The sequence below is a fragment of the Sapajus apella genome, unplaced genomic scaffold, assembly GCF_009761245.1.
Source record: "Sapajus apella isolate SASKATOON/1434 unplaced genomic scaffold, GSC_monkey_1.0 scaffold181, whole genome shotgun sequence".
Lineage (NCBI taxonomy): Eukaryota > Metazoa > Chordata > Mammalia > Primates > Cebidae > Sapajus > Sapajus apella.
In genome coordinates, this window is record NW_022437121.1 from 1,274,970 (window position 1) to 1,298,635 (window position 23,666).

A 23,666-nucleotide genomic window follows, 5' to 3' on the forward strand; every position below is an offset into this window, starting at 1 on the left:
ACACACAGCCCTCCCTTCCTCCTGGACCACCCCCCCTCAGCCCTCCCTATCCTCCCCGGATCCCAGGCGCCAGCCCTTGACTCCTGATGACCCGAGGCTTGTCCAGTCTCTGCCTCCCGCCTCCACCTCTGGGGAGAGGCGCACAAGGAGGGGTCTGTTCCTCTGGATTCCCCACCCACCCAGTCCGAACCTGCTTCACCCTAACCCCCTCCTCCGCCACAGCTGGGGCTGCTGTCCTGGTCCCCGGCGTGGCCCACCAGCTTCATACCCTCCCTGGCACCTACCCTGGCACCCACTCAGGAGGCACTCAGCCCCATCTTCAACTTGGAATGGGATGGGGTTTCATCCTCTGTTGCTGAAGCCCCCTGAGCTTCATGACCCACCCGGCGTGGCACAAGGGCCCTGAGCTCCTGCCTCAGCTTCACCCCAGAGTGGCGATGCCATGACTAGGCTATGAGTGCGGGCCAGCGTGACTGCAGCCCAGGCCTGCTGCCACACCACCCAGTCCCACAGGTGCCAGGCCGGCTGGGCAGATTCCCCAACTCTGCCAGGCTGAGTCCCGGCCCACTTCTTCACTCTGGGCCAGGCTACGAGGCACTCTCAGCCCACCCGATGCCACCCAACGGGACGGGCGCCTATGTGCCAGCAGATAGCACTGACCTCAGGGTATCTATGACTCTGGAAACCTCATGGTGTGGCCTCCACAGAGCCCCAAGCCTTGAACCCTGCTGAGACTGGAAAACGGAGCCTTGTTTTCCCCAACCCCTCTACCCCTGGCTTCCCGTCCGTCCTGAGAGGCTGGGTCAGGGACCGACCACCTCTGCCCTCACAGCAGGGTCCAGAACCGAGCTTGACGTCCCGCTGATCAGCGCATCACCTCCCTGGGCTGGGTGCCCTACCTCTTGTGATGTGCTCCGAGGTCAGCCCTGTGTCAGCAGCACCCTCGTCCTGCTCCGTAGCCGTTGCCCCATCTGCTGCGACCAGCCTGGGTTGGAGGTTAGGGCCCTGCCCTGCTCGAGGGTGGTCCTGTCTGTGGCCCCCCGGCATGGCTGGGACTCTGCTTGCCCCATGCTTGGTCTTTCTTCCTCCCTCCTCCTGCTCTGCCTGCTGTGCATGTGGCTCTTCCTGTCCTCCTCGGTGTCACTGGCCACAATGCTGCTGGACCCATGCCACGGGCGAGGTGACCCAGGGGACCTTTCTGGAGCCCTCGCCAGCACTGCATGATCAGCGTCCCCCGCCGCAGCTCTCACCCTCACACGCACCTACATGCCTGCTTGGTGCCCGCCTCCCGCAGGAGGGGACCACGTAACCCTGACACCCACGGGCGTCACCGACAGCCTTGCTGTGCCTCCTGCCTTCACTGGACAGCCCTCGGGAGCACTGAGGCTCCCGGACCAGCTGGGACTGCCTGGCAGAGCTCTTGCCGTGCTCACGAGGCAGGCTTTTGGCACGTTCCAGGACACGCGACCAGTCCCTGGCACCAGCTCGGGGCTCTGCCATCCTCATTCCTTCCCAGCTAGTCGTACTCAGATATACCTCACATCCCTGAAGGCTCTGCCCATTCTCCACGTAACTGGAGGTTTCATACCTTAGACGTGGCGCCCACCTGGGCAGGAGGTGCAGCCGGCACCTGGAGGGAACAGCCAAGCCAGCCTGGCATTCGACCGCCTGTCCTGCCCCGGCAGCACCAGGATCTTCCTGCTGTAGCACTCAGCAGCCAGGCCCTCTGCCTGCCCCCGCCATGCCACGTCTGCCTGCGGAGCTCCGGGGTGCCCGTCTTGGCCCCCGGCCCCTCCCCAAAGCTCTCTTGGCTGATCAGCCCCTCCCAGGCTCATCATTCCTGGGGGTGCAGGGGAGACATCACAGAGCAGAAAAGAGTCTGCCCCTGGGTTGGCTTACTTCTGCAGGAGACTCCCTGGTGTGTGTCCACTGGTGCTGCGGACAACCCCTGCCAGCCCCCAGATGGGGGTAAGCTTTGGAGCCTCCCTGAGCCTCCGCTTTCCTATCTGCCAAATGGGGTCCGAAGGACCAGTTTCAGTGGACCGTGTGAGACTCCCGTGCCCTTGGGATGTCCTGGTGGCTGAGGTCAAGGGGACCTGCCCCGGTCCTCTGTTCCTAAGGTGCAGACATCCCCATTTAAAGAGGCGCAGTGAGCACCGTGCAGCCAGTACCTCCGTCCTCGAGACGTCTCCAGAAAGCCGTCCCCTCATCCCCATTACCAACGCAGAGACGGAGGCTCAGGGCCGTACCTCGCGCAGGAGCCCCAGAGAGCCGGTGACGTGGCTGGGACTCCAACCCCTCCACCTCCAAGAACTGGGTGTGGGGAGGACCAGGCAGGGACAGAGGCCGTAAGAGGTGATGCCCTGAGTGTGCGTGGAAGGCAGGGTCCTGACCCAGTGCGTCCCAGTCCTGGGCAGAAATCCTGCCCTCAGTCCCCGGGAATGCCAGCCCCCGTCCTGTGTTGGGTGCTCTGATTTCCTCATTCGTCCTCTCCTTGGCAAGCTCGCCAACCTTGGCCTGGCCTCACTGCGCCCCTCTGGCATCCATGGCTCACTTTTTGATCTTCCCCCCACTGCCCGTCTTTGGAGTACCCAGGAGTTGTGTGAGCCCACCTCTCTGCAGCCTTTTGCCCTGGGCACCTGCCAGGTGGGGCCCGTGTAGGAGGGACCCCTCCTCTCATGCCTGGGGTTGGCAGCATGGAACAGTGCCCGGGATCCCCACCGGCTTCCATTCCTGCCTCAGCCCACCCTCTGCCCTCCCCTCCTGCCACTGCCCCACGCCCCCTTCGGCTCCCCTCTCTCCTCCCTCAAGGCAGCCCCTGCTCTCGTCCTCCCTCTCTGCGTGTTTCCCTCCGTTTCTCTCGTTTCTTTTCTCTGTTCGCTTCTCCCCAGTTTGGACTTGTTCTCGTCTTGAGAACCTCACAGTCCTGGGCACAGGGTCACCCCCTCCCAGCATCCCTGGCCAGGCCCGGCCCCCGATCTCACCTCCACAAGCACCACCTCAGCAGCAGCGAGGCCTCTGCAGCCTGCTACGGGCAGCACCGACCCTCATGGCCACGCTCCCTCATGGCCAACCAAGGGCTTCTCTCCCACGAGCTCTCACCTGCAGCGGCTCCTGCCTGCCCTCCAGAGACCTCTGTGGTCAAGCCCAGGCCACCAACCTCTGTCGAGCTACTCTGAGCAGGATGCTCAGTCCCCGGGTCCATGCTCCCTCCGGCCTCAGGGTGCCTCCTCTTACGGCTCTGGTAGGGGCATGGGGGGGGCAGTGCCCAGGGCACCCTGGCTGCTGCTTGCTGGTCGCTCTGCCCAGCTCTGGTTCGCCGGCTGGGACTGAAGCCTGAACCGCAGTCCTCTGGGCTCCGGCCCTGACACCCTGCCCAGGGGGCTGGGCCACTCGGTCCCTGTACCCCTGCTGCTGGCTCTTTCGGGCTTTTGGGCAGGACGGGCTCTGTCCGAGACCGACTCCCAGCCCTGCCAGGGCGGGGGCGACCCCACCCTCAGGATCTCGGGTCTGGATGGGCCCAAGGCAGCCACACCCCTTTGGACACTGTGGTTGGAGGCCTGGCTTCCCCCAGCCCCCTCAGGGCCAGCCCAGCAGGCTGCCAGCCCGTCCCTGCCCCACTGGCCACATCACGGGCCCCAGAGGTCCCCGGGCCAGGCTGCTCAGGGAGCGTCCCTGCCTGAAGGCCCTAAGAGCCCTGGGGAGAGCCAAGCACGGGGTGGCTGCCACATCTGCGGGCAGATGTGTGCCTGAGATGGAGGGAAGGGAGGGACTCACATCACCCAAAGAGCCTTGGTGGGGGTCGGCACGGAGCTCCGGGGACCTCAGTGCTCGATACGGAAGCCTGCCAGGCTGAGCCCTTGCCCACCTCTTCACCCCACGCCAGGCTACAAGGCACTCTCAGCCCACCTGGTGCCCTCTCCCAAAGCCAGGAGGGACCAGGCTGGTGGATGAGTCCAGGTGACCTCTGGAGTTGAGTGGGCCGAGGTCCCCTGACCGTCCCTAACACTGGCCTGGCCCGAGCTGGCCCTGGGAGAGACCCGAGTTGCCTGGGCAGACAGGAGGTGCAGGAGAGACTACCAGTTGTCAGGAAGGGCAGACTTGGCAGTGGTGGGAGGAGGTCAGCCCAGGGCCTGACCCTGCCAGCCGGAAGCCGCATGCTGGCAGGAGCTGGGGACAGCCAGGCCTGGAGAAAATGGTGCTGCGGAGCTCCATGCAGAGCCCGTGGGCTCACACCCAGGTGTAGACAAGGAGAATCGCCAGGGCAGGGGCAGGGGAGAACGGGGCAGGAAAGGATGGGGAGGGGGAGGACGGGGAGGGGGAGGATGGGGAGGGGGAGGACGGGGCGGGAGAGGACGGGGCAGGCGGCGCATGGTTTCCTGCTGGCCTGGAGCACCGATTTTAATGAAGGTAAACTGCATATAACTTACTCTCTGGTGGCTGCTGGCACCCAGCATGGCCCTCCAGGGCTTGTCACTGAGGACACAGCACCCTGTGTGCGCTGCCTCTCCCTGCCTGCACCCAGCATGGTGGGACAACCAGGGGGTCCCCGGGGAGGGGATGTGGCGGAGCAGGTGGAGGAGGGAGCCTTGGGCAAGTTTCTTCATCCAATCAGCTCCCCTGAGCCGGGCTCACTCTTTATTCAACAGCGAGTGGGTAAGGGGCTGCCTGCCAGGCCTGGAGGGCTGGGCTGGGGGCAGCTGGAGCTGTTGGATGTTGTGGAGCAGTGATCTGTGGCAATGCTGGCGAGCGCAGTACCATCCCGGGTGGCAGCGTGTGTGTGCGTGTACATATGTGGCTGTGGTGGGTGGCTGGGGCGCAGTGGCTTCCGGGCGCGGGTCCTGGAAGGGTGTGTGTCGGTGCCTGGTTGCATGCCACTCACCATGGTTGCTCCCCATAGCTGGACAAGGGACTCTCACTGTTTCCTGCCCAGCCCCCGGCAGGGTGAGTTCCCAGGGAACTCAAAGGGACGGGTCCTTATGCCACCAACCCACTGGCCGACCACCGCTGGCCTTAGTGAGGCCCCCTCCAGGCTGCCTCCTGCCCAGGTCCACAGGGACTGGCCCTGAGCCTGAGCCCACGTGGCACCAGTGCCCCCAAGTGCTGCTCCCTCACCTGGGGCTGCAGCGGGCGCTGGGCCCGGCTGGAGGGATGCTCATGGCCGAGCCCCGAGTGACAAGGGGGTGAGCCCCCACACAGCCAGGCCAGGGATCTGCCGATCCCCTGGGTGTTGCACTGCTTTCTCTTGGGCCTCAGTTTCCCCATTTGTTAAGTGGCACTGGTGAGCCTGGGGGCTGGACCCCAGGCACTTCTCAAATCCCAGGCCACAGAGCTCCTGGGCGACAGCAGGAGGATACATTCCTGCTGGGCAAGGAAGGGAGGTCTGACCTGGGCAGGCCCCAGCAGAGCCTGGACACCAGCAGGACGAGGCTCACGGGGCCCAGAGGTAAGGGGAGGCAGGAAGGGGGCGTGCTCAGCCGGGCTCCCTGCCGATCCTGGTGCTGGTCCTGACCTGGGGTGGCAACCAGAGACCCTGCCAGGCGGAGACCAGATCAGAGCCATCTCTCTGCATCTGCAGGGACCCAACAAGTGGGAGCTGGGGAGAGGGGTGAGCCGGGCTGCCTTTAGCTCCTCAGACCTTGCAGATCCCGCCCCTATGGGCGTCCCTGGCTCTCCACCCTCCCAAAGTCTCAGCACGGAGTGCCTGGCCTGGGTGGGTGGTGGCAAGCTGACTGATGCCAGCCCTGCCGCCCAGGATCTCGAGGTCCGGCCTGCATGCTCCATGCCATCAGAGGTGTTCGGAGCAGGACAGCCTCCCAGCTTCATGGAGGAGGTGGCGATTCAACTCTGCTTAAAAGCCTGGAGGGTTTGAGGAGGAGGAAGGGCACTACAGGCAACTCAGAGCGGCTGATGGCGCAGAGGGATAGCTCTGAGACCGCCCAGGCTGGGCCCTCAGAACTCTGCTCTCCTACCCGACTGCACGGGGTGCCACGCCACTGCTTTACAGAGGAGGAAACAGGCTGGAAAAGGGCGACATGCTGGCCCAACGCCTGAAGGCAGATGAGCCCCCGGCACCCTCCCTGGCCCTGAGGAGTCCCCCGCCTAGGGTTGGTGTGCTGCGCCAGGGCAGGTGAGCTCAGCCCAAGTCCCATTTCTTGCTCTGTGAAGTGAAGGTGACAGAAGGGTGCCCAGGGTCCAGTGGATCCCATGGGAGGCCCCAGAAGCCACAGCAAGGATGGGCCCTTCATCCTGGGGGCTCAGAGCCTGTCAGAAGCCCCGGGAAAAGGTGTGAGTAGAAACACAGCGTGACCGGCAGTGCTGGTGGGCTGGGGGAGGAGGAGGCGGGGCAGCTGCCAGGGGCTGGAGGAGGAGAAGCCTCAAGCAGTCTCTGCCCTCACATGCACCCACGGCCCGCCTGGCACCCTCTCCCTGCCCACCGCAGCTGGGGGGAGGCCCAGTGGCCCCGTTCCCCAGGGCCTGGCCTGGTGCATGTGGCCAGCCGCCCAGAGAGGGCACCCTGCCCTGCCCTCCATGCCCGGCCGGGGCAGGAGGGACCTACCTCAAGAGAGTATCCAGGCCCTGTCTGCTAGGGTTCCTCCTCAGAAGCTTGGGACTGATCAAGCGGCAGCCTCTGCCGGCTGGCGGTGACCTGGCCTGACCCCAGCCCCAGGACACAGCCGCATCTTCCGAGGCTCCTGCCCTGCTGGCCCTCCTCCCATGCCGCTGCCCCCTGTGCTCATCTCTCCCTGGCGCTCCGGCCCCTCTCTGCCCCTCTCGCTCCTGTACCTCCCTGGCGCTCCGCCCTGGTCCTTGGTGTCTTGCTGTCTCTCACCCCTCCCTTGTCCCTTCTGTCTGTGGTCTGCTTGTCCCTGTGACCTCTGCCTGCCTGTCTTGGCCCCTCCAGCTCCTGGCACTGGGGTCTGGGGGGCTGGCTCCCTGAGGGCAGCCTGGTTCCTCCCTCTGGCCCCTGGCACCAGGGTCTGCTGGCCGGCTCCCTGAGGGCAGCCTGATCCTTCCCTCCAGCCCCTGACACCGGGGTCTGCGGGCCGGCTCCCTGAGGGCAGCCTGGTCCCTGTGTCCCCATCCCTGTGGGTCTCCCTGACTGTGGGTCTCCTGCTCCCCTCTCCAACTTCAGGACACCCAGCAGCTGCTTCCCTTTTGTTCCCCCAGCCCTCTTCTCCGCCCCCCCTCCGTCTCCTCCACCTCTACCTCCTCCTCCTTCCGAGAAGAGTAAAAATGTCATACCGAAAACCCTCCCAGACCAGCAGCATGGGGGCTCAGCCGGACCTCTGTAGCCCACTGGTGGGCAGCGTGGGTGCCCCCTTCCCTCCCTCCCTTCCTCTTCCCCTTCCTCCCTCTGCCTCTCCCCTTGGGCCACCTTGGCAGCTGCTGCCTGCCTCTTGGGCTCTCCTGGCCCTCCGTGGCAGCCCTGCCCCAGGCACAGGGGCCTATTCTGCCCATCGCCGCCTCCCACCTAGGAGCGCCTTGTGCCCTCTGCCAGGCCCTGCCCAGACCTCCTCTGCTCCTCTCCTTCATCAGCCTGCCTGGTCCAGCCCCGCCTCAACCTGCTGCCTCCCTCACCATCGCCGCAGGCCTGGGCCCTTCGCTGGCTCCTCTGTCCTGTCCCCTCCTTCCCCGTCTTGCACTCAGCCCCTCTCTCCTCTCCCCTTTTCCTCTGGTGTCTCTGTCCCTATCTCTGTCTCCCTCCCTCCTTCCCTCCCCCCTTCCTTTCCCTCTCCTCCCTTCCTCTCCCCTCCTCCCCTCTCCCCCGCTCCTGATTCTCCACTTTCCCTCTGTTCATTCCCGGCCTCTGCTCTCCTTGTCACCTCTGGAGAAAGCTGGGCACCCCAGGAACACTCTCTGGTTCCCACATGGGGAGGCTGCCGCCTTTCCTGGTACCACCCGCCACCAGAGTGCAGAGACACCCCAAGAGGCAGAGATGCCACCAATGTGGCATCTTTGCTTTGGTATTGGGACGCCATGGTCCCAAGAGGTGTCCAGTGGGCACAAAGTCAGCCCCGTGCCCTCGCCAGCCAGGCCCCCCTTGCCCTGTCCTCTGGCCCTAGCCCAGGGAGGAGCAGCCCAGCCCTCTGTTCCTCTGGTTGGGCTTGGCCACTGTGACTCACTGGAGAACATTTGGGGCTAGTGGCCGGACGAGGGGAGGGACCAGACTCAAGTTCAGGGCTTGCCGAGGGCCAGCTCCGCCAGGGCAGTCTCACATCCTGTGGCTCACCCAGCTCACTGGCGCTCACAACCGCCACTATGCCCATGATCTGGATGGAGAAACCAAGGTCCAGCCAACAGCACTGGCATCCAAGGTCATGGAGCCAGAGCTGGGCTGCCAGCTGCCGCCACCCGATGACCGTCCCGGGCCACCATCTGTGCGTGAGCAGCCCACCTGCCCATGCCACCCTCCATCCCCACATCCTCGGGGAAGAGCCCCCTCTGGCCTTCCCAGCTATCATGAGTCTGGCCAGGCCAGGCAGTGGGGACTGCGCAGAACCCAGGGGACGCTGAGGGAAGCAAGGGTAAGGCAGTGAGCAGACGGGCAAGCTGGTGAATCACCGCAGAGGGCAGCTCGCCGGGGGTGGCGGCAACAGTCAGAAAACTCCACACGGGTCCATAGCTTGGGCTGTGGTGACTCAGGTGGTGGGCTAGCCCATGGAGACTGTGTGGGGGTCAGGAAGTCCGTCCCCACCCCCAAGCACACACCAGGATGGGCTTCAGGGCCAGTCCTGGAGAGAGGAGCTCACAGCCTCTCCCCTCCCTCAGCACAACCCAGGAGGAGCCAGGGGAACATCAAGTGTACAACGGAGACCATAGTGTCTCCCCACATCTCCAGCACCCACACAGCTGCAGAGGTGAGGTCACCCAGGGAAGTGAGACCACTCATGGGAGGTGAGATCACCCAGGGATAGGTGAGATCACACAGAGGAAGTGAGATCACTCGGGGAGACCAGATCACCTGGTGAGGTGAGATTACTTGGTGGTTGGGGGCATTACTGCCTGTTTCCTCCTTGCCTCCTGTTTGGACTTCTGGAGGGAGTCCCAGCCACAGACAGCCAAGAATGAAATGTGGTCAAGGCATATTTTAGTTCAAAAGAAGGAAGAATATTCCCACAGGGAAAAAAGCTACCTTGGAATGGCGGGACTTCCCTGTCACTAGAGAATGATCATCTGTCAGAAATGCTGATTGGTGGGAGGTGACAAAAACAGATATTTAAATGCAGTGGCCAAGATTCAAGGTTTTACAACTAGGACATGTCCTGTGAGGGACAATAGAGCAGAGTATTTGATGTCAACTCTACTGTTACGTGTGTGCCTTCCATCCACCCACTCATCCATCCATCTCTCTGTCCATCTCTCCCTTCATCCATCAGTATATCCATCTGTTTACCCATCCACCCACCCATCTATTCATCCAACCATCCACTCATCCACTCATCCATCCATTCACCCATCCATCCACCCATCCATCTATTCATCCACCCATCTATCTATCCATCCACCAGTGCATCCATTCACCTACCCACCCATCCATTCAGCCACCCATCCATCCATTTATCCATCCATCCACTCATCTGTCTATCCAATCATACATCCATCTATCCATCAATCCATCCATCCATCCATCCATCCATCCTTCCATTCATCCATCCATCCATCTATCCACCTATCCACCCATCTATCCATTCATCAATCAATTCATTTACCCACCCATTCATCCATCCACCCATTCATCTATTTATCTGTCCATTTATCCATCTATCCATCCATCCATTCACACATCCATCCTTCTATATGAATGCCTGTCTTTCCATGTATCATTTATCTATTCATCAGTTTCCAACATATCTATTCATCCAATTATCTACATAAACATAATATATCCTTCCATTTATTTAATTCAAGCATCCATCCATATAATCATGTCCACCCCTCTCTATACATTTCTTCATTGAACAAGTATCCACCATCCAACCATCTGTCCGTCCATCCACCCATCCATCCTTCCAGTCATTTACCTAAATGTCTTAGTACATAGAAAACACTTAACAGATGCATTCAGTAAGCCATCCATTTAGCCATCCATCCATTTACCTAAATGTCTAAATATGTAGAAAACACTTAGAAGCATTCAGCAAGCCATTTATCCCTTTGGATACATGCTAGTTACTGTTATCTACATGCTCACTCATCAATTTGTATGTCTATTTGTCCAGCCAGCCAAACAGTGAGCTATTTGTTCTTTATTTAATGTATCTTTCTATATCCAAATGTTCTTCTCTTCTTATTTTCATTTATCCGTCCAAATATTCTATTTACTCATACCATCCATACATCTATTTACACATCTGTCTGTCTATCCATCCATATGCCCATTTATCTCCTCACCTGGCAAGTCTCACTTCCAGTTATACACACACACACGTATGTGTTTACCCTTCTGTACACATATGTGCCCATCAGTTTGCCTATTAATAATCTAAATAAGTTAACACAACAGTTAACAGAACGTAGTCTGCCCATAACTAATGTTCCTTATTTTCCATTCATCTATTCACTCGCCCAACCAAACATCTGTCCATTAATTTCTCCATCTACCTATTTGTGTATTTGTCCATCTATCCATATATTTATCCATCCATCCAGCCATCTGCCTATCCATCTGTCCCTCCATCCTTCCATATATTCAATAAATTTACTGAATTCAGACACTTTGAGGGTCCTGGGGATTCAGCATTAACAAAATCCCTACTCTCATGATTATCATGTTTCAGTGGGGACAAACATGTAAATAAATAAATAAAAATCAGATGATGGAAAATATGACAGAAAATATAAATCAGGGTAAAGCATATGGAGTTCTGGAGGGGAATGATATTTTATGTGTGATAGCATCATGCAAATAAGTAATTCTTTCCTTAGGTTTTCATATATGAAAGCCTCATGGAAAGAAGGAATTCTTTTCTTATTTGAAAAGAGATGAGAGAAATGAGAGTGAGAACTACATGCACAGCGGGAGGAAGTGTTGCAGGAAGAAATTCCTGATTTAGCAGTGGCTGCTTACCCAGCTGTCTTTCTGATAGTTCACCCAGCACGGATTCAATCATCTATTGATTCATTGTTTCTCCATTTATCTTCCCACTCATCTCTTGTTATATCCGCCCAGATGCCCACCTGTTCATCTATCATCCATATCCATCCATATGCCAACCTCTCTTGACATACTTCTATTAATCTTTCCAATAATTCACACGTCCATATTCCACCCATCCGTACTTCCATCCCATCTGTCCTTCCACCGATACATGCATTCACCCATTCATCAATCATCCGTTCATCCATATATCCACTCATCTTTTGTGTTGGTACACCTGCTCATTTATCTGTTGGGCTGATGATCAGCCAATATACACAGATACAACATAGTTGAATATACAAATATAATCAGCATCCATTCTGATAGATTAATATTTGTACCACATGCGTTGTTAAATATTCTAGATATCACATCTGCATTTATCCATCCACCCATTCATTTGTCCTTTCATCCACCCATGCATATGTTCTTCTGTCTATCCTTCTATTTTTGTTAATCTATTCATCAATTACTAAATAATTCTTTCTTTTTATTTATACATGGTTCCATCCACCCATCCATCCATTCATCCACCTGTCCATCTATCCATGCACCTATCAATCCACCCATCCATTTATCCATCCATCCACCCATCATTCAATTATCCACTCATCCATCTATCCGCCCATCCATTGTCTATTCATCCATCCATTTGGTCCTACCTCCTGTCATTCTTCATTCATCTTTCCATTCATTCATACTGTTCTCCATAATTGATTCTTTTTGAATCTTTATTTTTCCTTTCTTACGTGACTAAGACATGATTCATAAGCTCATGGCCCAAGAACAAGGCAGACCACCATAGCCCAGGAGGCTGAGCACCTCGATAGAGCCTAAGCAGGGGCTACAGGGGTAGGAATCTGTCTTCTTATTGACACAGTCTCATCATCCCTGACACATGCCTGCAAATATATGTTCACAGAGCAGCATCCTAGTGAAAGGTGCTTTGAGCAGTGAGAGAGCCCATGGGGACAGGGGAGGTCAGGGTGGTGGCCTCAGTGGTTCCTGAGTGATCCCTGGTAGAGAAATGTCTCTGACTTAGAGAGAAGGCAGCCTTCAAATGCTTTGAGCATGCATCTGTTCAGTGTGGACTTCTGTCTAAGCAAGCGATGCTGACAGCAGGAGAATAGGCCAGAGCCATGGGTAGGGGCCAGAGTGGTGGGTGGTGGGTGATGGGTGCTGGATGCTGGGTGGTGGTGATGAAGCTCAGGTTTTGGTTGGGCCTGGGTCTAGGAGAAAGGCCAAAGGATTATTTCTAGCTTTATCTGGAATGAATTGGCTAGATTCTTCCATCCCAAGTCCCATTGCTTTTCTGAGGCGAGGTACCTGGGGGAGGAGGAGGCGGTAGCCTTGACTCAGAAACCAAACTGTCAAAAGCGTAGGTTCCACCCAGGAAGGAGGAGCACAGCCACCTTTGAGATGAGGGGGGCGTGCTCTTCTCTGGAGCAGCAAGGAGCAGTGAGGTCCCACCTGCCAGGGATGGAGCGGGGCAGTGACTTCTGCACAACCTTGAATCCTTGTCTGCAGCCCATGGGGCAGCTGGAGATTGGAGGCCCTGGGAAGGGCACTGGGCACAGAACCCACCCCCTGCCCCAGAGGACAGGGTCTCCGGGACACCTCAGCTACTCTCCCCAGCATATGGTGTATGGTGAGGGCCCTGCCTCTGCATCCCTGCTCCCAGAGAAACTGGGAACCCAGGAGGGATGGTGGAAGCCCTTCATGCTGGGACCCTGTGAATTCCCCACACAGAGCTGTCCTGCGCCAAACTCTGAGCTTGGGGCCCAGAGCGCCTGCCCCCTCCTGCCGGGGCATACAGGTGACTCGAAGGCCCTCTCTGCCACAATCCCCCTTCCTGGACAACCCACAATCCGCTTGGAGGCAGTGACCAGATGGAGTTTGGGTAGGACTCGCCTGGCCCCGAGAAAGGGCCAGGGGATTTCCTCCCTCTGCTCTGGCCCAGCGGCTCAGCGGCTCTTTCCTCCCTTATCTGCCTGTGTCTGGCACTGGCAGGGCATGCTGGGTGGGACAGGGCTGGGAGGCCTGACTTTCTCAGCCCCCTAATCTCCTATCAACCCCACGCCCACACAGCCCTTCACACCTCTTTCCAGGTGCCTGGATGTTGGGGAGGGGATGCGGGCTGGGCCGCTTGGAGAGAACCTAACCCTGGGAAAGGAGCTCTGCTGGGCGGCCCCCTGGCCAAGCCCCTCTAGCCCACTCGCCTCTTCTGTCTCAATGAATCCTCGTCCACAGCCAGGGCCCAGTTCCATCCGCCTCGGAGCACACAGAAAGCCCCCTCTGATTGCCTTGTGGTCCTGGGATGCCATCTTCCAGAAGGTCTTTAGCGACCCCCCAAAAATGCTGAGGGCTGGGATTTGGGTGGGGATTTGGGCTGGAGGGATGCCCAGGACCCTTGCTGGTCCAGCCTCATCCAGTCCCAGTTCTGCTGACCTGTGGGCACCCGAACTCCACAGGGGCAAGGACTCTGGCCTCTCCCTGGGCAGGGAGCAGCGAATGGACAATGCACCTGGTCCCTGTGAGCCTTGGCTTCTATCTGTGACATGGGAGGCTCCGGAGACCTGTCTCACAGCTGTGGGGGGATGAAACAAGAGCCTTGGTTTAAAAAGCTTGACAAAGGTGGGGTGGGGTGGCTCATGCCTGTAATTCTAGCACTTTGGGAGGCCAAGGTGGGTGGATCACCTGAGGTCAGGAGTGTGAGACCAGCCTGGCCAACACGGGGAAAGCCCCGTCTCTACTAAAAATACAAAAATTAGCCAGTCATGGTGGCTGGTGTGCACCTGTAATCCCAGCTACTCAGGAGGCTGAGGAGGGAAAATCGCTTGAACCCAGGAGGCGGAGGTTGCAGGGAGCTGAGATTACATCACTGCACTCCAACCTGGGTGACAAAGCGAGACTCTGTCTCAAATAAATAAATAGCTTGGCAAAGACTGGCATGGAGTGAGTACTTGGTCTGAGTAGCTAAATTCTGAGTATGCAGATGGGGAAACTGAGACCTCAGAGGGGTGGGGCTTACTCATTTAGAAACAAGTTGGAGGACCTATAGCAGCCAGTGCAAGGCCAGCCCTGAGGCCTTGCAGCCCATCCCCCAACCCAGGTCCCCCAGCAGTGGGGTCTCAGGGGCTGGGACTGCAAGGCAGAGCTCACACCCCACCCCACCCCTCACCAGCCTGAGGACCCAGATGCGGAGACTACTGGGCCATTTTTGCACCTATATCTCCTCTTCTGTAGGGCTCACCTATCCCCCGGCACCCACTCAGGGAACGGAGGTGGAGGCAGGCTGGTCTGTAGGGTAGTGGGGGGGAGGCCACCATCCTACCACCCAAGGGTGCCATGGGCCACGGCCGGTCCCAGCTGGACCATCTGGCCCTCAGACCTTCCTGGCACTGCCCTTGTGTGGCTCCAGGATTGTTTTAGAAGGAGACACGTGGGGACCTGGAAGGGGGCGGGGGAAGGAAGGATTCTGGCTTCCAGAATCAGCAGGGGTGGGGCCTGGGCTGATCCCGTTTGTGCGACCAGCCCAGCTGGGAGTCGGGGGACAGCAGCGCCTGCCAGCCCAAGAGGAAGAAGACATCCTCTCGTCCCCTGGGGAACTTCCAGGCGCCTGAGACCTCTTACCCAGGGTAGGAGGAGGGGACCTCTCCAGGGATCCCGGTCCAGACATCAGGTCTGGACCACAGGAAGGAGTGGGGAGGGAGCCCAGGGCTTAGCTCTCAACCCCCACCTTCCTCAGCAGCAGCCCCTGTGGGGCCAGCGCTGGGGCTGAGGTGGCTTCCCCAACTGTCCTTAGCTCTGTCCTCTTTCCTGAGCGCTATGGGCACTGCCAGGCACTCTCCGGGCTGTGTGCCCCAGCTTGGAGCACTGCACATCCTCCGGGTGATGCCCGGCCCAAGTTGGGAGGGCAGGTGGGCTGGAGGGCTGCCTGGGAGCCTGGCCGCATGGGAGGTTCCATCTCATGGGCTCCCGCACCTCAGATGAAGGCTTCCCGAGGGCTGCCTGGGGCCTCCAGGTAGGCTCAGCCCCTTCCTCCTGCAGAATCCGGAGCTCTGAGGGCCTCCAGGGACAGACAGCCAGAAGGGGCCTTGCCAGATCGGCCCCTCCGGTCATCCCTGCCCTTCCCGACCCAGCTCAGCACACAGAGAAGGAGGGAGGCTCCAGTGGGCCAGGTGGGGCTCCGGGACTGGCCCTGTCCATGGCAGGTGCTGACAGAGCCCTGGGCAGTGGCCTCCCCTGGAGGGCTGGACAAGCCTTTGAAGGTCTGCAGAGGGCCAGGGCGGTTGGGCGATGCTAGGAAGGGCAGGGGCAGAGGTCCTGGGTCTGCCAGGGCTCTGACAGCTTCCAGAAATGGGAAGAACTGGGAAAGCTGGTGGGACGGGAAGTGAGTTCAACTAGGCCAGGAGGGCCCTGCATGGCCACTCAGGGACGTGGACTCTGCCTGTGGCCAGTGAATGGTTCTTTCTGTGGGAAGACGCGGCCTGGTCGTGCATGGGGAACAGACTGGGGGACAGGCCGTCCTGGCTGGGGCCCAGGCTGCACAGGGCCGCTTGGGAGGGCGGCCAGGGTGTCTTCAGGATGAGGCGAGCAGGCAGACTTGCCTTCTAGGTGTGGGCATGGGGCGGGCACCCTGGACAGCTTGACCAAGGACAGGCACTGCAACCACTAATGCAGCACCAGGGAGGGTGTACCCCTGCAGAGCTGGGCTCTCAGATTTGGACACGTGGAACCCAAGACCCGAGAGGGCGCCCTCACCCTCCCCAAATGTGGACCAGGACCGCCCCGTCCTCATCGCCCCGAGGTCTCTGAGGCCTGATAGCTCCTTGGTGTGCGGAATGCCTGTTCCCCCAGCACCACCAGGGAGTCCCCGCAGAGCCAAAAGAGCTCTGTGAGATCCTTGTCCCGGCCCTCAAGGGACAAGGACAAGCTAGTGACTATCAGCTGGACAGCGGGGCAAGGCAGGAGTGCCCCCGAGTGGAGGAACCGGAGTCCAGCCTGGCTGGCAGCCCAAGCAGAGCCCGGACCCTGCTGAGGCTCAGGGGACCTGCTTTTCCCTGGGGCCTGGTGGGAGAGGAGAGCCTTGTCCTGGGGGCATCTGAGGAGCCCCATCATGGGGGTCATTCCGAGGAATCTGGCCCTGCTCAGCAGTCTCAGGGGAGGGCCACATCGTGGGGCAGTCTGAGGGGCTGGACTCACTTGTCCAGTTGGGGGAGCTTGGCCTGCCCTGGGCCTCGTGTGGGGGCCTGTCCTGAGACCCTCGCAGCCTGGCATCCTTGGGGCTCTGGGAGCTGCACAGGGGCTGTGTCGTCTGCTCGGCTCCACCCCCAGCTAAGCCTGCCCAGCCTGGGCCTTCCTGGGGACTCCTAGGTGGGGGCTTCCCAGGTCATACTTCCCTGCCTGGGTGCAGGGGCCTTCTGTCCCACCCTGGACAGGAAAATCCCTGGTTCCCTTAGTCACCTTGTGAAATGAGAAGCCTACCCCGCTGGACTCTCGGTTTCATTCTGAAAGGTCGGGCTTGGCTCCCCACCCCATGCAATGCCGGAGGCGGGGGAAGGACAGGGTGAGTCCGAGGAGGGGGCCCAGGCTCCGCAGAGCCCAGGAGCAGAGCAGCTCTCCAGCCGGAGTTCCTGACACCCCGGCACAGGTGCAGCCCTGGCTGTCTGGGATCTGCTCTGAGACGCCCCAGGATCATCTGTGCCTGCCTTGGGCAGCCTTGGGCAGCCTTGGCCATGCCCCCTCCCTCTGCGTCAGCCCGGAATAAGGCATTTGAGACAGCTGAGGGGGGGTGGCAAGGATGCAGCCAAGGAGGAAGGCGGGGGTGCCCCGCCCAGAGGCTCATGTCCTGCCCTTCTATGGGCATGAGGTGACCAGGAGCAGCACCTAGGCCAAGGCTGGGGCGATGTTGACAGGAGGGGCCTTTTCGGGGCCAGGACACAGCTGTTGTGCACCCAGCAGCCTGTCTCCCTGCCCACAGCCTGGGCTGGGCATCCTCCCACCCCTCCCTGGGGACAGTCCTCAGCCAGCCCCGGCCTCTGCGCAGCCTCCACTCACGGCACTCGGGGTCCCGTCGGCAGCCCCCGAACCTGTACCCCAGTGGAATTTGGCAGCAGGAAGTTCGAGATGCAGCCCCGCTCAGCACACCAGGCCCACGGCGATGTGACGGCCGCTGAGGGCACAGACATAGGACAGTGGTGCAGCCGCCAACACCCGGCAGGAGCTGCGGCCCGGACCCACTTTGCATGAAGGCTGGGAGGTTGTCTCTGCGCCACCCTGGGTTGGGTAGATGGGACCCCTCTGCCATCAGCCCCAAGGCAGAGCCCGGTAGCAGCCCCAGCTGTAGTTTTGGGGGATGTTCATCACCCTGGGCCTCCACACAGGTCCCTCCTGTGTGGCTCCAGGCGTCACACCCTTTCTATGACTTGGGCTTAGCACCTTCCCTTCCCCACACTCCCCCGCAGCCCCCACTGGCCTGCCCCTAGGCCGGCCTCTATCCCCAGCACGGGACCCCCATCCCCTGACCATCAGCACGTCGCCCCTCTGCCCCTCGACACTCTGCCTGTCCCCACACCCCACGCCCCGAGCACTCTCATCTCTCTGGGACCTGCACCAGGGACAACTCAGGTTCCCCTGGCGAGGCTCAGCTGCGATGCCAGGATGCCTGCTGGCTGGCGGCTTCCCCCTGCCAGGGACCCCAGTCACCAGGCCCTGAGCTCTCTCCACCCACCCCAGCACAGGGCTGGATGCCCACTGGTGCCACAGAATAAAGCTGCCCGCTGGGAGGCCCGAGGGGTTTTCTGCCCAGCTTTGGCCTCGAGAGCCGCACACACCACCTTTGCCGTACCCCCTCTTGTACCCACGCCAAACAACATGCGGGGCCGGCACCCAGCACAGGCATCTGCCAGAATCCGGGGCCTTGTCCTTTACCTCGGGTCAGGGGCAACTTTAGGTCCCCTGCCCTGAGGGCTCCTGGACCCCACGCCCAGCAGCTTCCAGACCCTGAAAGCAGGAAATCCCCTTTCAGATAGACCTGCGGGCAGGTGGCCGGGGCCGGGCCAGCTCCGCCCTTCCCAGAGCAGCTGCTCCCCAGCCCCCACCTCACCTCTTCCCAAGCTAATAGCGCCCACAGTTCCCAGCTCCTCCCCAGCAGTACAGGTCAGTCTTGGGGTCTCCCCACTTCAGGCATCCACCATGGGCTTAGGAGCCCATGAGCCTCCCCCAGTGAGTCCAAGGCGCAGAGGTGGACAGAAGAGACGTCCACCTTTGTTGGGAGATGGGGGTCCTGGCAAGACTTCCTGCCACCTGTCTGTGGGCCCCCAGCTTCCCCATCGGGCACCCCAGTTCTCGCATTGGGGTCCCCAGATTCCCCACCAATCACCCCAGTACCCCACCCTTTATGCAACCCAAGCACGATGCACCCATCGAAGACCCTTACCCCAGCAACTCTTCCCGCTCCTCGGCGCCCGGGTCGCTCAGAGCCTCCGCCATCGGCCTGCAGTCTGGGCCCCGCAGGGTGCTGGCAGACTCCAGGAGTGGGTTTACGTGCCGCGGCTCTCAGGGCTTTCCGGGGCGGCCCTGAGCCCCCACCCCCAGCCGGTTTCACTTCCCCCTTCCGGCTGCAGGTTGAGGTTTGGAACCTATCTCGGCCTGGGTCGGGGTGTTGTTTTTTAATTTGTTGCTACAGAAAGAGAGGAAGGAAAAAAACCCCAAACCACCCCTCAGGAAGCGTTAAGCAAGTTGCAGGGGCCTGGGGTGACAGAGACAGGCCAAGATGGCCTCAGGTAGCTCCTCGCAGCTCAGGTGGGGCCCCACGCCCTGGTGCCCACACTTAGCTCCTGCCACCAAGTTCAGCTGTGAGTGGCTGGTTCCAGGGATGAACATGTCTGTGATCCCGGAAGCACCACGTGAGCGTTTCAGCCTGTTTGGGTGAAATCTCCCCGGAGGTCGCTCTCCTGCTGGTGCTCACGGAACTCAGTGGAACCTTCTCTCAAAGCCTGGGATGGTAGCCTGGAGAACCCCCGACTGGCTGCGCGTCCCAGGGGGTTTTGGGGGCTGTACCCAGGATGCCCCTGCATTCTACCCGCCAGGTACCTTGCTCTGTCCTGGGCTCCCTTGCTGATGCTGAGCTGTCGGCCAGCTGCCTCATCCCCTTGCTGTCCCTTCTTGTCCCCCCGCTGTCCCTTGCTCTCCATGCTCTGGGGCCCTGGAGTTGAGCGCCAACTGGTTCAAGTCCCCAGGCTTTAAGCAGGGTTGCCTCAGGGACCCCCCGGGAGGCCTAGGCGGCCCGAGAGGAGGGAAGGAGGTGGCTTCCAGCCCTCACTGTGCTCAGCTTCTGGGAGTGGCCATGCAGCAGCTCCAGGGTTAGGAGAAGGGAGGCATGGTGTGGGGGTCAGACCCCAAAAGCTGAGGCAGGGGAGGACTTCAGCTGCGCGAAAGTGGGGCAGCCACAGGAGTGGCAAAGGCTTCCCTGGTGAAAACCTCGGCCCAGGAGGAGGGGAGAAGGGAGCCCTGGCCAGCAGCTGGGCCTGACAAACCCAGCCAGCAAGGACCTGCAGGGGTCCCAAGGCAGAGGGGCTGGAGAGAGGCCAGGGGTCAGGAAGGCCCAGGGCCAAGAGTGTGGAGCCATCAGGATGGGGTTGATCCAGGGGCCACCTCTTTGGGCAGCAGCAAGTCCCCTACCCACCACACACACCATGAAGGCCGGCAGAGGCCTCTCAGAGCCCCATGAATGGAGGCACCAAATCGATCTCTGTCCCAGACGATGGGCGGGGCTAGAGCCAGGCCAGGCCCAGTGCCATGCAGATGAACGGGAGGCCACGCCTGTGTCTTCCCCATGCCTCCTCCCTGGGGGGCCCTAAGGGCCCCCAACCCCTGCTTTCAGGGCAGCACGTGGCAGAGCCCTGCGGTTCTTACCTCACGGCCTCCATCCTGAGGCCGTCCTGAAACGGCTGCCCTCAGGGTGGCAGGGTCTCACCTCCAGGTTTTGCCCACCCCACTCACCCACCCCTCCAGGCAGCGTGTCGTCGGGTGTAATGGCCAAGTCCACCAACCCTTGAGGTCCCTCCCCTGGCCTGCAGAAGGGCAGCCCCAGCCTCGTCACTGGGAGCTTCCAGACCTTGACAGGAAGGGGACAGGCAGGTGGAGCATGGGGTCCATTCTGCCCTCCCTCCATTGCCCGGAGGCTGGACCAGCTGCCTCACTTTTAAAGCCAGAGTAAAATGGGAATGCGGGACCCTGTGGTTTACAAACTAAGAATTTTGGCTGGTCGGGGTGGCTCCTGCCTGGAATCCTAGCATTTGGTAAGCCAAGGCAGGTGGATCACGTGAGGTCAGGAGTTTGAGACTAGCCTGGCCAATATGGTGAAATCCTGTCTCTACAAAAAATACAAAAATTAGCCAGGAGTGGTGGCAGGCATCTGTAATCCCAGCTACTGGGGAAGCTGAACTTGGGAGGCGGAGGTTGCGGTGAGCCGAGATTGCACCACTGCACTTCATTCAGCCTGCGCGACAGAACTAGACTCCATCTCAAACAAAACAAAACAAGAAAAAACCCCTAAGAATTTCAAGAGGGAGACGCAGAGCACAAAACCATTCTCAGCCCCAGATCCACGAAGCCGTGGGCGGGAGGAGGAAGTCCACAGACCCTGAAGCAGAAGGCTAGGGTGATGGTCGGCCTGCCCCAGGGGCTGGGAGAAGGTGCCGTTCTCCCCTCTGCCTACCCAGCCCTGCTGGGGCTGAATCAGTTCCCCCAATTCATATGGTGAGGTCCCAACCCTAATCCAGCCCCTCACAGCGTGACCGTGTTGGGAAGTGGGGTTGCTGCAGGTGCCATTAGCCGGATGAGATCATGGTGGAGGAGGGTGGCAGCTCATCCAGTGTGAACGGTTTCCCTACAAAAAGGGGAAATGTGGATGTGGCCACCCAAGGCGGGGAGCTCCCCATGAGAAGTCGGTGGAGATGAGGGTGAGGCACCTGCCAGACTACCGCACCGTGGGTCAGCGGCCCCTCAGCAGCAGGAGAGGACCCCCATGCTGCTCCCTCCTGAAACCCTAAGGGAGGCCTGTGCAGGGCGGCCCCGGCCCCGGCCCCTCCGTTGTCCTGTCTCCAGATCTGGCTCGGGGTCCCTCGAGCAGCACAGGGACCAGCAAACGGTTGCATTGGGCAATGAGTTAGTTTGGATTCTGGGACGGAGCGAGTTGAGGGCCTCAGACTCCAGGGGATGGAGCCAAGCAGGGAGGCCCTGAGGGGTCAGGCAGGAGGAGGTCTGTGCCCGGTGGGCAGGACATGGGGATGCTGCAGGTCCAGGCCACAAGACACACACCTGGGCGGCGCAGGACAGCCTGGAGCCAAGAGAGCTGGGGGAGCCTGAGGAGCAGGACCTGGAGCAAGTCCTTGCCTGACACTCTCTGTGGCAGCTGAGTGAGGATGGCCTGCACCCAAGTGCAGAGTGGCGAGGGCAGGGACTGGGGGTGGAGAGAGGAGGGACCGGGGGCCTCGGGAGGCGAGGCGGACGAGGCATGAGGGAGTGAGCTGGATGGAAAGCAGAGCGGCGCGGCTGATCAAGGGCCTGCGGCCCCCAGGCCTCCGCCATTGGCATCCAAGACCCGAGTGACAGAATTAGGAGGTGGGACCCTAGGAGGTGAGCAGGTGGGAGTGCCCTGCCTCATGGACCAGATGAGCGACCTTGTCAAAGGGCTGGAGGAAGCCAACTGGCCCTTCTTCTCGGTCTTTCTCCTCAAGGGGACCCAGCTGCAGGGCACCCTGCTTCGAATGAGGCCCTTGCCAGACCCGGGAGCTTTGGGCACCTTGATGGTGACCATCCCAGCCTCTGGAACTGGGAAGATCCATTTCGTTCTTTACAGATCCCCGGGGTCAGGTGGATCACTTCAGCAGCTGAGCAAACTTGGCAGGACGCAGGCAGCTTGCCCGGGCATCTCCTCTGTGCTGCCTGCAGGGCACGTGCTCTGCTGGAACAGGCCTGCTGGTCCGTGGGCAGGGAGGCTGTGCCTGACATGGAGATGTACCTCCTGCATCTCAGTGTCCTCCAAGGCCTGGCAGGATGGGTCCCAGGGGAAGGCAGGGTGAGGGCCATAGGCTTAGCGGCCACGGGGCACAGGGACAAGACGGGGAGGTGGACAGGGCCAGAGACGAGGAGAGTTCCAGAATCGCGAGGTTGTCAGCAGGCACGGGTGAGTGAGGCCAGGAGAGGATGGCACCGTCGGTGGCCCAGGCTGAAACTAGGACTGCCGAGGGCACAGCTGGGCCTGCAGAGGCCTGAGCAGGGCCCTGGCCAGCAGTGAGGGGGCATGGGGTCCCCGTGTGTCAAGCTACTGGGCATGAGCAGCTAGACCGGGGGAGGGGAGGGGCTGGAGGTGGGCAGGGGCCACACCCGGGCTGGGGAAGCAGTGCCACAGGCCATACCTACTGCGGAGCAGCCCCCGAGAGGGTGGCTGGAGCCGGCAGGCTCTTCAGATGGCAAGATGTGAGGGGAGAGGAGAGGGCAGAGGAAGGGTGTCTTGAGCATCCCAAGCAAGACGGCGTCATGGACTGGAGAGAAGGCAGCGGCCTCGGGGAGTGTGATGTGCTCGTCCTGTCCCCTGGAAATTCCCTATTGAGGTCCTGATGCCCAGCACCTCAGGACGTGGCTTTCTATGGAGACAGGGGCTTTGAAGAAGCTGAAGTGAGGTCATTAGGGTGGGCCCTCGCCACACCAAACTTGTGAAAAGGGGAAATTTGGACACAGACACTCTCAGAGGGACAGACCGTTGGGGACACAGGGAGATGGTGTTCTCTGCAAGCCCAGGAGAGAGGCCTCAGGAGGAGCCAGCCCTGGAGTGGACCCACACGGGGACCTTGTCGGTGGGGTCGGGTGGGGAGGAGAGCAGCCGCAGTCACAACCAACCTCAGAGGCTGAGGGTTCTCTGGCTGGGGGGTACATGGCAGGGAGGGGCCTCTGCTCCAGTCGCTCTGGGACCCCAGGCCGCTCCTCCTCAAGGACCTGAGTCCTGACAGGCTCCCCCACATCCATCCGGTGGAGGACAGCAGAGATCATGGGGTGGCCAGGGGAGGCTGCAGGGACCAGGTCTGGACACATGGACTCTGGAGAACATGCCGGCCTGCAAGGTGTGTGCCCAGAGCTTTGCAATGGGGGCCCCGAGGCCTGGATTTGAGGGGAGAAGCTGGGGGTTGGGACCTGTGCCGCACGCTGGAGGTACGTGTGGAAGTCCCCGCCGAGCCAGGAGAGGCTGGGGCAGGAGATGGCATGCAGTGGCACTGTGGGCTGGAAAGGCCATCCTGCAGACCTGGCAGCCCTGCTCCCCTGGCACGGGCCATCCCACAGTGCAGGACACCCTGAAGTACGGGACACCCTGCAGTACGGAACACCCCGCAGCCCTGCTCCCCCAGTACGGGACACCCCGCAGCCCTGCTCCCCCAGTACGGGGCACCCCCCAGCCCTGCTCCCCCAGTACGGGACACCCCGCAGCCCTGCTCCCCCAGTACGGGGCACCCCGCAGCCC

General features: G+C 60.5%; 1 protein-coding gene across 6 annotated transcripts in view; it reads right to left on the reverse strand.

Moving 5' to 3' along the window:
• Window positions 1–19,352, reverse strand: part of LSP1 (lymphocyte specific protein 1) — a 37,803-nt gene extending 18,451 nt beyond the window's left edge. For 3 of the 6 annotated variants that reach the window (XM_032268445.1, XM_032268443.1, XM_032268440.1), the window contains exon 1: window positions 19,241–19,352. In XM_032268445.1, the coding sequence (XP_032124336.1) occupies window positions 19,241–19,341 (101 nt within the window). In that variant the 5' untranslated portion in view covers window positions 19,342–19,352. Of the gene's footprint in view, window positions 1–1,536; window positions 2,751–3,777; window positions 3,803–18,584; window positions 18,814–19,240 lie in introns of those variants that run through there. The other 3 variants (XM_032268441.1, XM_032268444.1, XM_032268442.1) reach the window with 3 other exon arrangements.
• Window positions 19,353–23,666: the final 4,314 nt, after the last annotated feature.